We start from the raw sequence: 13,097 nt of genomic DNA on the forward strand, positions 1-13,097 counted from the left end.
TTAGTCTTCTTTTGACTGGACACCTAAATCATGCATGAATTGTAGAGCATTCAATGACCCTATCTACCATAACTAGACTCTCTGGAGTTGTTTTGTTTTTTTCTTTTTCAACATTTAATTATAAAAGTTATCCATTAATTCATTTTCATGTAAAAATTCAGATAATATGAGATTGCTTACTTTCATATCTTGTTTTGTACTGTGCATAAGATTTTTTGTTTTCACAATGTGTCCCTTTTTAGTTGTCCCAATTTTTAATTTTTATTTTATTTTATTTTCGAGACGGAGTCTTGCTGTGTCGCCCAGGCTGAGTTCAGTGGCGTGATCTCGGCTCACTGCAGCCTCTGCCTCTCGGGTTCAAGCGATTCTCCTGCCTCAGTCTCCCGAGTATCTGGGACTACAGGTGCATGCCACCACGCCCGGCTAATTTTGTGTGTGTGTGTTTTTAGTAGAGACGGGGTTTCACCATGTTGGCCAGGATGGTCTCAATCTCCTGACCTCGTGATTCACCTCCCTTGGCCTCCCAAAGTGCTGGGATTACAGGTGTGAGCAACCGCATCTGGCCAATTTTGTAAATTTTAAAACCTATAGAAAAATGGAAAGAGTAGAACAATGAACACCTGAATACTCTTTACCTAGATTCACTACTCATTAACATTGTGCCTCATTTGCTTTATCTTTCTTTTTTGATAGGAGAGGCATAGATATAGCCTAGCCATATACTTCTTCTTCTTTCTTTCTTTTTTTAAATTTTTTGAGACAGAGTCTTGCTCTGTCGCCCAGGCTGGAGTGCAGTGGCACAATCTCACCTCACTGCAGCCTCTGCCTCTGAGTTGAAGTGATTCTCGTGCCTCAGCCTCCTGAGTAGCTGAGATTACAGGTATGCACCACCATGCCTGGCTAATTTTTTTTTTTTTTTAAGTAGAGAGCGGGTTTCACCATGTTGGCCAGGCTGGTCTCGAACTCCTGGCCTCAGGTGATCCGCCCACCTCGGCCTCCCAAAGTGTTGGGATTACAGGCATGAGCCACTGTGCCCATCCTAGATATATACTTCTGACTGAAATACTTGAAATTAGTTGTAGACATCATGAAACTTCACCCGTAAATACTCAAGCATGGGTCTCCAAAGTTCATTCTTCAGTGTAACACTATATCCTTATCACAACTAAGAAAATTAGTAATAATTCTGTAATACATAATATTCCACCAAATTTAGATTTCTGAATTTATCTTTAAAATGGCTTTTGTAGCTTCTAGCTGGATTTTTTTCCAGTCAGATTTCATCAGTGTTTATGCTTTTTGTTTAGTTGTTAAGCATCTCTTTATTTCGAATATCACAAATAGTTTTTTAAACCTGTCTTCAGCTTAATTTTGGAGTGTTAGATAATTCTCATCAAGGGCTTCTGCAAAACATCCATTGCAAGAATTTCTTAATTTTACTGCCTTTTGAACTATTAAAGGAAATATATTTTATGCTAACAAAAACAACAAATAGGTCAATACAAGGGAGTCTGAAATTGATTCCATACTTCTTTTCTTTTTCTGAGGCTAGTATTAATATAATGCTTCATTAAATAGACTACATATTAGATAATATTAAGAAATTCCTAAATGTTTAGGTATGATAGTAATATTTTGATTGGGTTTTATAGTAATGTAAAATGAGATGATATCTGTAAAGTGCTTTAAAATAATCCAGACAGAGGTGGGGAAAGAGTGTGTGGTGATATTGGTGGAACCCAAATTTTGAAGCTGAGAATTGGGAAATTGGATTTCTTTTACTATTCTCTCTACTTTTGTGTATATTTAAATTTTTCACAATAGATTTTAAAAATATAAAAATAGCTGCATATTTTACTGATCACATTCCCTGTCCATGCTCAATTAAACTAGGCATTAACAACAAAAATAACAATAACAAATTAAAACCACTTAAAACTAAAAAATATTTTTCTAAATGGCATGCATGTAAAAGAAAAATAAAAAATAAACTTCAGCTGGGCGCGGTGGCTCATGCCTGTAATCCCAGCACTTTGGGAGGCTAGGCAGGAGAATCACTTGACATCAGGAGTTCAAGACCGGCCTGGCCAACATGATGAAATCTCATCTCTACTAAAAATACAAACAGCCAGGCGCGGTGCCTCACGCCTGTAATCCCAGCACTTTGGGAGGCCAAGGCAGGCGGATCACCTGAGGTCAGGAGTTCAAGACCAGCCTGAACAACATGGTGAAACCCTGTCTCTACTAAAACTACAAAAATTAGCCAGGCATGGTGGCAGGCGCCTATAATCCCAGCTACTCAGGAGGTTGAGGCAGGAGAATCTCTTGAACCTGGGAGGCGGAGATTGCAGTGAGCCGAGATGGCGCCACTGCACTCCAGCCTGGGGGATAGAGCAAGACTCTGCCTCCAAAAAATAAAAATAAAAATACAAACAATTAGCCAGGTGTGGTGGTGCATGCCTGTAATCCCAGCTTCTCAGGAGGCTGGGGCAGGAGAATCACTTGAACCCAGGAGGCAGAGGTTGCAGTGAGCCGATATTGCACCACTGCATTCCAGCCTGGGCAACAGACCAAGACTCCATCTCAAAAAAAAAAAAAAAACTTAAAAACTATTTGGAAAATAGTAATCACCACAACACTAATTATTAAAATTTTGAAATAAGCTTAAATTTCAAAGCTTTGATGATAATGATGATGATTCAAGGAAGAATGACAATAAATGAACTAAATATTAATGCCAGAAACTAGAAAAATAAAATAAACATAAAACAAGAAAAATAATTAAACTTTAATTCAAACTAAAAACCAAATTAATGTATCAAGAGTTGGATATTTGAAAAAAGGATGACATAGATATAAACCACTAAATATCATAATTAAAATGGAAGAAAACCACAAATAGGAAAGAAAATGAAAATGTCTTAACCTAGACAAGAATAGATTTTGAAAATATAAGAATTCTATTGCATGAGTTGAACATACCATGTTTAAGACCATACCATGTTTAACCTAGACAAGAATAGATTTTGAAAATATAAGAATTCTATTGCATGAGTTGAACCTACCATGTTTAGGTTTAACATACCATGGGCAGGGGGTTAAGATAATGTCAAAATTTTACCCTCATGATGATGGGTTAGTAACTTTATACCTTTAATTTCAGAGAAGTGTCAGATGGTACAGCAGTCAAACCTTAACTGAGCATGCATTTATCCATATTAATTAGTATGTGAGGCCGAGGCGGGCGGATCACGAGGTCAGGAGATTGGGACCATCCTGGCTAACATGGTGAAACTCCGTCTCTACTAAAAAAAAAAAAAAAAAAAAAAAATTAGCTGGGCATGGTGGCAGGCGCCTGTAGTCCCAGCTACTCCAGAGGCTGAGGCAGGAGAATGGCGTGAACCCGGGAGGCAGAGCTTGCAGTGAGCTGAGATGGCGCCACTGCTCCCCAGCCTGGGCGACAGAGCGAGACTCCGTCTCAAAAATAAATAAATAAATAAAATAAAATAAAAATAAAATAAAATAAATAATTAGTATGTGAATGAGAATTTTGATGAAATTAATGACTTATAGAAAAATCTCTGGAAGAGTTATATTTACATTAGAAATAAAATTTTTTTTAACCCATGGGAGAAATTGAGACAACTGGTAGAGAACTACTTCTGAAAACAGTGTCTGGGTATTTATCAAATATCTGGAAGTATATGAGAAAGGTCTCTTTTATATTACTATATGCCTCTGTCTCTTACAGAATAAAACTCATATACCTGCATGTGGTTCAGAATGTGTCACACACAAGCAAGAACAATCATCAAAGTATAGGGGATTTTTTTGTGCATATTTTTAATGGAAGCAGTCTAAATAGCTATAATAGAAGATTAGTTTAGTAAATTGTAGCCTAAGTAAGTAAAAAATACGTAAGAATATTTCATGCCATGAGGAGAAAATGATCACAATCCATGGTTTATTTTTTTTAAGTTACTAAATAATCTTAAATGTTGTAAATGCATGTGTTAATTTATGGAAAATAATACTTGAAAGAATATACATGAAGATGTTAAAAATAAATGTGTTTATTTTTCATAGATGGTAGAAATTAAGTGCTTCTTAATTGGGGACAGAAAGTGTGTATTTAGCTTTTAAATTTCCTACATAAAAAAAGATGTATTATTTTGTAACAAGAAAAGTATAACAAAAATAATAAAAACAAAACTGGATGATATAAGAGCAATGCTGGAAAATATCAAATGTACATTTTGTAAGTCTGCATTTTTTTCAACTGTCGTATAATTATGGACTAAGTTACAAATGAAACCTGTATCTGAACCAAAGGAATATTAAAATAAAGTGATTAATGTCTTCACTATCTGTGCCAGTTGAATCAACCTACATATTCTCAAATTGTTCAGTAGTACATACACAGTATGGCTGCAGGAAAGCAGAGGTATCATCCTTACCCCATGTGGCTTTGCCATCAGAGGTACTTCAATTTCCTTGATTAATTGATTCACTATTCATTATAGACTGACTCCTGGAAAAACATGTGGAAGTGTTAAAAGCAAAATAACTAATGATTAATGGAAGATTTTCTAGGGAGTTTAGAGTTGACAACATTTAAATTCACTTATCTGAAGAATTTAATGTTTTCCAGTTCCTGAGAGCAGAAATGGCCCAAGAGTACCAGCTGGCAAAAAAATTATGTCAGATGAGTAAGTACAAAATACTTTCATATTTTCTAATCTTCTCTTTGTTTTCAAAAATGAATTCCATAATATATAAAATGGCTTGATTATCATAGGTCTAGTGAATTCCCTGATAGTGTCTCAGTGATTCCTTGATAATAAATTAGGTTGATTGGTATAAGGACTAATTTAGATCTCTAGAGTACATTTTAGTGGAATAAATTAATGTAAACTAGCATCGGCTAATTACCATCACTGGAAAATAAGTCAAAAATTTTACCCTCATTATGATGGGTTAGTAACTTTATACCTTTAGTTTCAAAGAAGTGTCAGGTGACACAGCAGTCAAACCTTAACTGAGCATGCATTTATCCCACAAACATTGAGTGCCTACACATGCCAGCCACTGTTCCAGGCACTGGAAATACAATAGTCAGTCAGACATATGACAATCCCACATTTGTGTCTAGTGTTAGAAAGACAATAAACAGATAGTGTGTCATGAATGATAGGTGCCATGGTGAGAAATAAAGTAGGGAAGAAGGAATAGAAGGTACTGGAGGAAGGCAAAGCAGTTTTAAATAGGATGGCCCAGGAAGGCCTCACTGAAAGACTGGAGGAATAGCCACATGAATATCTGGAGGCAGAGTGTGCCAGGGAGGATGAATGGCAAATGTGCTATGACAGGAGTGTGCCTGAAAGGAATAGTGAGGAGGACAGTGTAACTGGAGCAGAATGAGCATGGAGAAGTGTGATAGGAAATGAAGTCAGAGGCGTCATAGGCAAGGGGTTGTCAGATTGCATAGGCTCTGTTCTTTCCCTGAGGTGGGAAAACCACTGGAGGCTTTTGAGTAGAGCAATGATATGATCTACCTTATTTTTCTTTTTATCTTTGGTTTTTAATGGTTTGACTTGATGTTCAAAATAGTTGTGGGTTTTTTGTTGCAGTTGTACTGTTCAGGGCATTTGCTGAGTTTCTTAACTCTGTGGGTTGATGTTTCTATCAGCTTTGAAAATTTCTTGGCCATTACCTTTTCAAATACCACTTCTAGTCTATTCTCTCTCTTCTCTTCCTGGGTCTCCAATTACACATAAATTAGACTTTTTTTTCATGATGTCCCATGTGTATCTTATACTCAGCTCTAGTGTGTTTTGTTTTCCTTCCTTTCTTTCTTTCTTTCCTTCCTTCCTTCCTTCTCCTTCCTTCCTTTCTTTTTTTTTTTTTTTTTTTTTTTGACAGGTTCTCGCTCTGTCACCGAGGCTAGAGTACAGTGGTGCAATCTCCACTCACTGCAACCTCTGCCTCCTGAGTTCAAGCGATTCTTATGCTTCAGCCTCATAAGCAGCTGGGATTACAGGCTTGTGCCACCATGCCTGGCTAATTTTTGTATTTTTAGTAGAGATGGGGGTTTTACCATGTTGGCCAGGCTGGTCTCGAACTCTTGGCCTCAAATGATTCTCCTGCCTCAGCCTCCCAAAATGCTGGGATTACAGGGTGAGCCACGGCACCTGGCTCTCTTTCTTTTATTTCTATGTGTCAGTTTTAATATTTTCTATCTACCTGTTTTTGGTTTCTTTATTCTATCTTCTGCTGTATCCAATATGCTGTTAAAACTATTTAGTGAGTCCAAGGTTGTCTTTTCCAATTTTAGAATTTCCATTTAATGATCTGGAAAGATTCTGGTTCTTTGTTGAACTCTATCATCTTTTCAACTATTTTATGCATCTTTTTCTTCTAACATATTAGTGATAATACGTTAAAAAAGAGAAAATAGCAACTCTACAATTAAACTTGTTGACAGCAAGACTCAAAATATTAAGCAGTGTTAAACTTAAATTCATTCTTACAGTAAAGTCCTTAAGTGAAAATGTAGCACAAGGATTGAGTGACGGTCTGCCCTGGCTTGCCTCACAAGAGTCCCAACTGTGGATAGAGTACTTCTAGATCATTGGCTCATTTTACAAATTGGTTTCTTGAATACTTCAACACTTCCTATCTTGTATCTGAGGTAAATAATCCTTTCAAGCACTTTTGACCTTTAGAGCCATTGAATAAAATATTTTAGTCAAAATTATTTTTGGTGACCCACAAATATAGAATTTTTTTTGAGACAGGGTCTTGCTTTGTCACCCAGGCTGGAGTGCAGTGGCACAATGTCAGCCACTGCAGTCTCAATCTCCCAGCTCAGGCAATCCTCCCACCTCAGCCTCCCTAGTAGCTGGGACTACAGGTGTGTACCACCACACCCACTAATTTTTGTATTTTTTGTAGAGACGGGTTTTGCCATATTCTCCAGGCTGGTCTCGAACTGCTAGGCTCAAGTGATCTGTCTGCCATGGCCTCCCAAAGCAATGGGATTACAGATGAGAGTCACTGCATCCAGCCAGAATTTCAAATTAGAAGGAATCCTGATAGAATCATGTTCAATTCTCTATTTTTATAAAAACACTGAAGTATTATTATTACTATTTTTGAGGCACGGTCTCACTCTGTCATCCAGGCTGGAGTGCAGTGGTGTGATCACAGCTCACTTCAGCCTTGAACTCCCATGCTCAAGGGATCCTACCACCTCGGCCTCTCAAGTAGCTGGGACTGTGGACACGTAACACCATGCCCAGGTAATTTTTGTATTTTTTGTAGAGGTGGGGTTTCACCACATTGCCCAGGTTGGTCTCAAACTCCTGGGCTCAAGCGATCCTTCCACCTCAGCCTCCCGAAGTGTTGGGATTACAGGCATCAGCCACTGCACCTGTCCAAAAGTGGTTTTTAAATGGAACTGAAAGTCAAGAGTCCAAAGTACTTTACGTTTCTCCATTCATCTCATGAGTGACTATGAGATTTGGTGCCAATCAATCTTCCTATTTTTTGGTCACTTCACCTGTAAGTCAAAAGCCTGCAGCTCAGTCTCTTTAGGGTACCACACTTCTGCTCCCAGACAGCCTGAGATTCTCTACATAATACATGGAGGTCCTGGAAGATTTATTTAATAAATCATCAGTTGTAAATGTTAAAGAATAATGGCTCAAAAACCAAAATACTTCATGCCATTATATGTCTAATGCAAATACAGATATACTGTATCTTCCAAAAATATAGTTCCTACAAAACCTTCTATTTATTTTTGAATAAAATAACTCATTCTTTCCTATTAGCCTACAGTATACTTTTAAAGAAACTAGTATCTAAAGAAGCAAGCTGCAGAAACCCTCTTCTGGAAAGAAGCTTAGCCTCAGAGATTTAGACTATTAATGATAAGCATATTTTAGTCCAAGGTAAAATGTGCAAAAAATTACTTTGCTCAGAAACCTTATGGGTATGTATAATGATACATCAAATACTTACAGGATCCTTAAAAGCAGCTTCTAAGCAGGCACGCAGTCATGCTAACCCAGATTGATGACAAATTGTTAGTTATGTTAGTAGATTAGGAAATAAAGTCCCTTTTTTGTGTATCAAGATGAAAGCCATGGGTGGGATCCTATGAGCCAATGGGGTCTAATTGAACAATCCACAATGGTTATCTCTCTCTCTGTTTTTTTTTTTTTTTTTTTTTTTTTTTGAGACAGCGTCTCCCTCAGTCACTTAGGCTGGGATGCAGTGGCACGATCTCAACCCACTGCAACCTCCATCTCCTGGGTTCATGTCATCCTCCTGCCTCCGCCTCCGAAGGAGCTGGGACTACAAGCACGTGTTACCACGCCCAGCTAATTTTTGTATTTTTTTGTAGAGACAGGGTTTCACCAGGTTGCGAAGGCTGGTCTTGAACTCCTGAGCTCAAATGATCCACCTGCCTCAGCCTCCCAAAGTGCTGGGATTACAAGTGTGAGCCACCATGCCCAGCCTCACAATTATGTCTTACTTTTAGCCAGATGAAGAGCACACTTGATGTTTCAGTGCCCCCCTTGGAGGCCACCAAGATATTGAGCAGGAGTCACAATACTAAACGGATGATGCAAAATTATGAATACTCCTCAAGGCTGGTAGGAAGAAGTAGAGAGAGGTCTGTGGAGCGAGATCTAAAAAAGTGAATAAAATAGTCTAGACAACTCTGAAACTAAGGGGATAAATCTTTCTGGCCTCTAGGATTTCGGTAACATACTAACAAGCCTAAAAAAGTCTATTGTTGTGGTCCAAAAGAAAGGTGACACAGTGACATAAAGGATCAGCGGAAAGGAATAAACAGTACTGAAAACAATGGGTCCAATGAAGGTGGAGAATGTCGTTAAGCAGGCAATGACCAACGTGTAGACTACAGTAAAAGTTGTCAAGATGAAAAGAAAGAAGTAACATCAGTTTCCCCTATTGGAAAGATGTAACAAAATGGCATCTCTAGCATGGAAGAGGTTGCATTAAAAACAAACAAACAAAAACTTCCTCTGTGTTCCGATGAGACCTTTAGTAAAGGATGCCATGTAGATGGGTGGATGACATGAGATGAAGGATTAACAGACCTCTAGGCACACAGTCTTCTCATTAGCAAAGTCTCCATATTTTGCAGAATTTGTACCTTCTTTGGGAAATGATTATGTTCATGAAACACTCTGGCTACTGGCCTATGAGGGAAGCTATATTGAGGTGATAGAGATTGCTTTCTATGGATAGGAGGTAGAAAATATAATGAGGGCTGGGTGCAGTGGCTCATGCCTGTAATCCCAGCACTTTGGGAGGCCAAGGTGGGTGGATCACCTGAGGTCAGGAGTTTGAGACCAGCCTGGGCAACGTGGTGAAACCCTGTCTCTACCAAAAATACAAAACTTAGCCAGGCGTGGTGGCACACACCTGTAGCTACTCAGGAAACTGAGGCACGAGAATCACTTGAACCTGGGAGGCAGAGGCTGCAGTGAGCCAAGATCATGCCACTGCACTCCAGTCTGGGTAACAGAGCGACACCCTGTCTCAGGGAAAAAAAAAAAAAAAAGAAAGAAAGAAAGAAAATATAGTGAGGATCATTTATCTTCCAAAGCACAAAATATAAGTGCAGAATTTTCTCTATTTGTACTCAGATATACCTGTGGTATAATTGTTAGTATTTATTGCATTGTGCCTTTCACCTGCTCTGACTGACAGTTCAATTTCATTCTAAGGAGCCTGTTTGCTGAAACACTGAACGTTAATAACACACATTCTGTTGTCCATTTTCATTTTCAGTCCTAATCTATGAACCAGAAAATCCTGAGGCCAAGGAGTTTTTCACACTTATTGAAGAAATGTTGCTGATGGGTAATTTTAAAAATTGAAATTCCTTGTTTCTCATAGAACTATAAGCAGTCACTTTAAAAACCCATTATCCCGGGAGATTGTCGATACATCTTTAGGAAGTGGTTAAGAAAAGGCTAAATGGCTGTCTTAAATGGTTTAGTGAAACAGCTTGTCCTCTGTGGATGGTCACAATGACCCCCTTCTCTCTGTGGGATAGAACTGCCTGAGCAGAGCAGGCTCCCTGGGCACCAGGCATCAGGTATTGACAAGCAGAACATGCTAACACGGCTGCGTGTTAAAGGAATTACCCACAATTCCAAGGGAAGCCAAACCCTCTCAATTACCCTGTCTCACTTCCTTTCAATGGACAATTTTACTATTGTCAATAAAATTCTATGATAGAAAGAATTCTATGAAATTGTTAAATAGAATTTCATTGACAATAGTAAAATTATTTTTATAGACTTATGTTTTAAATTATCAAAAACACCTGTATGCCGGTAAAAATACGTTTCTTCTTTGTACTACCGTTTGATCATAGTGCAGTTAGCCGAGTCCAACTCAGTTCTTATGTTACAAATATATGTATTTCTTGGTAGAGGGAGGGGCAAGGAGAATTATTTTTCAGAGTGAAATATTAAGAAACACCTTAAGCAATCCTGTTCCTTTCTGTGGCAGAGAAAACTCAGAATCATGAGCAAGACGGTGAAGACAGTGATGAAGACAGCAGTGGTGAGAGTAAAGGAGAAAGCGATGAGGAGCTGAGTGACGAGAGCTCTGACGAAGGTGAAGATGGATCATGAGTGTTGCTGCAATACTTAAAGCTTCATGTATTTTCATTAATATATACTATGCAAATATAAAGACGAGAGTGACATTTTAGTCTAATTCTTCCTTATTTGGTACAGTTTCTTTTAAGTTATCTATATTCTTAGCTTAAGACTCTTCCTAATATTTAGGCCTTAGCTCAATATATGAGTTACTCAGAGAGGAAAATAGTTGAAAACACTTACATAGCACTGTGTGCCAGGTACTGTTCAAACTGCTCTACACACATTGTATAATTCAACAACCCCATTAAGTACTATTATTATGCCATTCTACAGATGAGAAAACTGAGGCACAGACAGGGTGAATAATTTGTCCAGTATCATACACCTATTTGTTTGTAGAGCCTGGATTTGTGCATGGACATTATTGCCCCAGAATTCATATGTTTAGTTCCCTATAAATTACCACCATTTCAGGCACTTTTATATCATTCATCATTTGTTTGTTTGTCTAGATAATGGGATCTTGCCACATCAACCAGGCTGGTCTCAAACTCCTGGCCTCAAGTGATCCCCCCATCTTGGCCTCCCAAAGTTCTGGGATTACAGGCGTGAGCCACTGTGCCCAGCCCATTCATTGTATGTTCTTTACAGCATGTATCAGTGTCTGAAATGCTTGTTTAATTGTTCATTTCATCTTCTCCCTACCTGCCAGAGAATGTAACACCCATGAAGCAGAACTTTATCATTTTCCTCATAATATCCCAGCAACTGGACAAGTACCTGGCAAATAATAGAACACATATACCAAATTAATGAACAAATGAAGTGAAAGTTAGTGGAAATATTTATATTATTTCATAAAACATTTACAAGACTTATACTTCTTACATACCAATCTATTTTATTGTGCTGATTCTGTAGTTCTTGCTGGATTTCTGCCACTTTCAAATTAGGTTGTAAGGTAACTGTCTTAGTCTGTTTTTTGTTACTATAAGAAAATACCTGAGGCTCGGTAATTTATAAAGAAAAGAGGTTTATTTAGCTTACGGTTCTGCAGGCTGGGAAGTTGAAGATTGGGCAGTTGAATCTGGTGAGGGACTCATGCTGTTTCCACTCATGGCAGAAAGTAGAAGGGGAACAGGCATGTGCAAAGAGATCACACAGCAAGAGAGGAAGCAAGAGAAACCAAGGAAGCCAGACTCTTTTAACAACCCACTCTCATGGGAACAAATCCATTCCTATGAGAGCAAGACCTCACTCACCCCCGGCCCCCAAATTAATCTACTCATGAGGGATTCAACTCACCCGCCTGACCCAAACACCTCCCACCTCCCAACTCCACGACATACTGGGGATCAAATTTCAGCATGAATTTTGTTTTGTTTTGTTTTTATGTTGTTGTTAAGACAGGGTCTTGCTCCATCACCCAGGCTGGAGTGTAGTGGTGTGATCATGGCTCACTGCAACTTTGAACTCCTGGGCTCAAGTGATCCTTCTGCCTCAGACTCCTGAGTAGCTAGGAATACAGTCACATGCCACCACATCTAGCTAATATTTTTTAAAACAATTTTTGTAGAGACAGGATCTTGCTATGTTGCCCACAGTGGTCTCAAATTTCTGGCCCCAAGTGATTCTTCCACCTCAGCTTCCCCAAATCCTGAGATTATAGGTGTGAGCCACTGCACCCAGCCCAACATGAGTTTTAAAGGGGGCAAACCACATATAGACCAAAGCAGTAACTGAGGTAAAAGAAAAATATTCCTAAGTAATTTGTTTACAAATGTGCCAATCCGATTTGAGGGGAAGCATTTTGAATTTTTATCTTATGTCAGTACAGTGTCACAACATATCCAAAATGTTTGCGGCATTGCTTATTCTTTAGGCATTGTGGCCTGTTAACATTCAGAGGAAGAAAATCTGCAGCACCAATTCATAGGGATGACCAAAAGAAATGAAGATGGATATGTGTAATCCTCTAGTTACCCTTTCTAAATCTGCAGTAAACTCTCAGGGCTTCATGCATAAATAACCAAATAGCATGAGAGGTTTGGCTGACAGATCTCAGGAATTACCTGTTCTTTTCATTTTCTTTTGGGTTTAATATTCATTCCACCATGGGAAAACCACCATATCTCAATCTGATGATGCTTACCTGATTAAGGAGAACCCTCCATAAGAAGTTCATAGTATACCCTAAAGCTGACATTGAAGACTAAATAAGTTACAATGAGATTTTAGTTGTCTTTTAAAGGAACAGGGAAGCTTTGAGGAAGAAACTGTCCGAATAAAAAGCCATGATATCACAGGCTATGTTATAGCTAAATCTAAGAATTTATGAGGCTTGTTCATTCAGGATCATCAATACCCCCTGTCCATACTCTTCATCCTACTAGCCCTCACTAATGAATGAAATGGTAAGGTGTTGGCATGACCTGACAATAG

General features: G+C 38.5%; 1 protein-coding gene across 10 annotated transcripts in view; it reads left to right on the forward strand.

Moving 5' to 3' along the window:
* The window catches only part of ERICH2 (glutamate rich 2), a 28,619-nt gene extending 17,860 nt beyond the window's left edge, over positions 1 to 10,759 (forward strand). For all 10 annotated transcript variants that reach the window (XR_010149780.1, XM_063790553.1, XM_054679108.1 and 7 more), the window contains 3 exons: positions 4,652 to 4,709; positions 9,832 to 9,903; positions 10,561 to 10,759. Coding sequence is in view for 9 of the 10 variants with exons in the window: in XM_063790553.1 (XP_063646623.1) it covers positions 4,652 to 4,709; positions 9,832 to 9,903; positions 10,561 to 10,685 (255 nt within the window). In the remaining variant the exon portion in view is untranslated. The remainder of the gene's footprint in view (positions 1 to 4,651; positions 4,710 to 9,831; positions 9,904 to 10,560) is intronic.
* The last annotated feature ends 2,338 nt before the right edge of the window (positions 10,760 to 13,097 follow it).

The sequence above is a fragment of the Pan troglodytes genome, chromosome 13 (assembly GCF_028858775.2).
Source record: "Pan troglodytes isolate AG18354 chromosome 13, NHGRI_mPanTro3-v2.0_pri, whole genome shotgun sequence".
Taxonomy (NCBI): Eukaryota; Metazoa; Chordata; class Mammalia; order Primates; family Hominidae; genus Pan; species Pan troglodytes.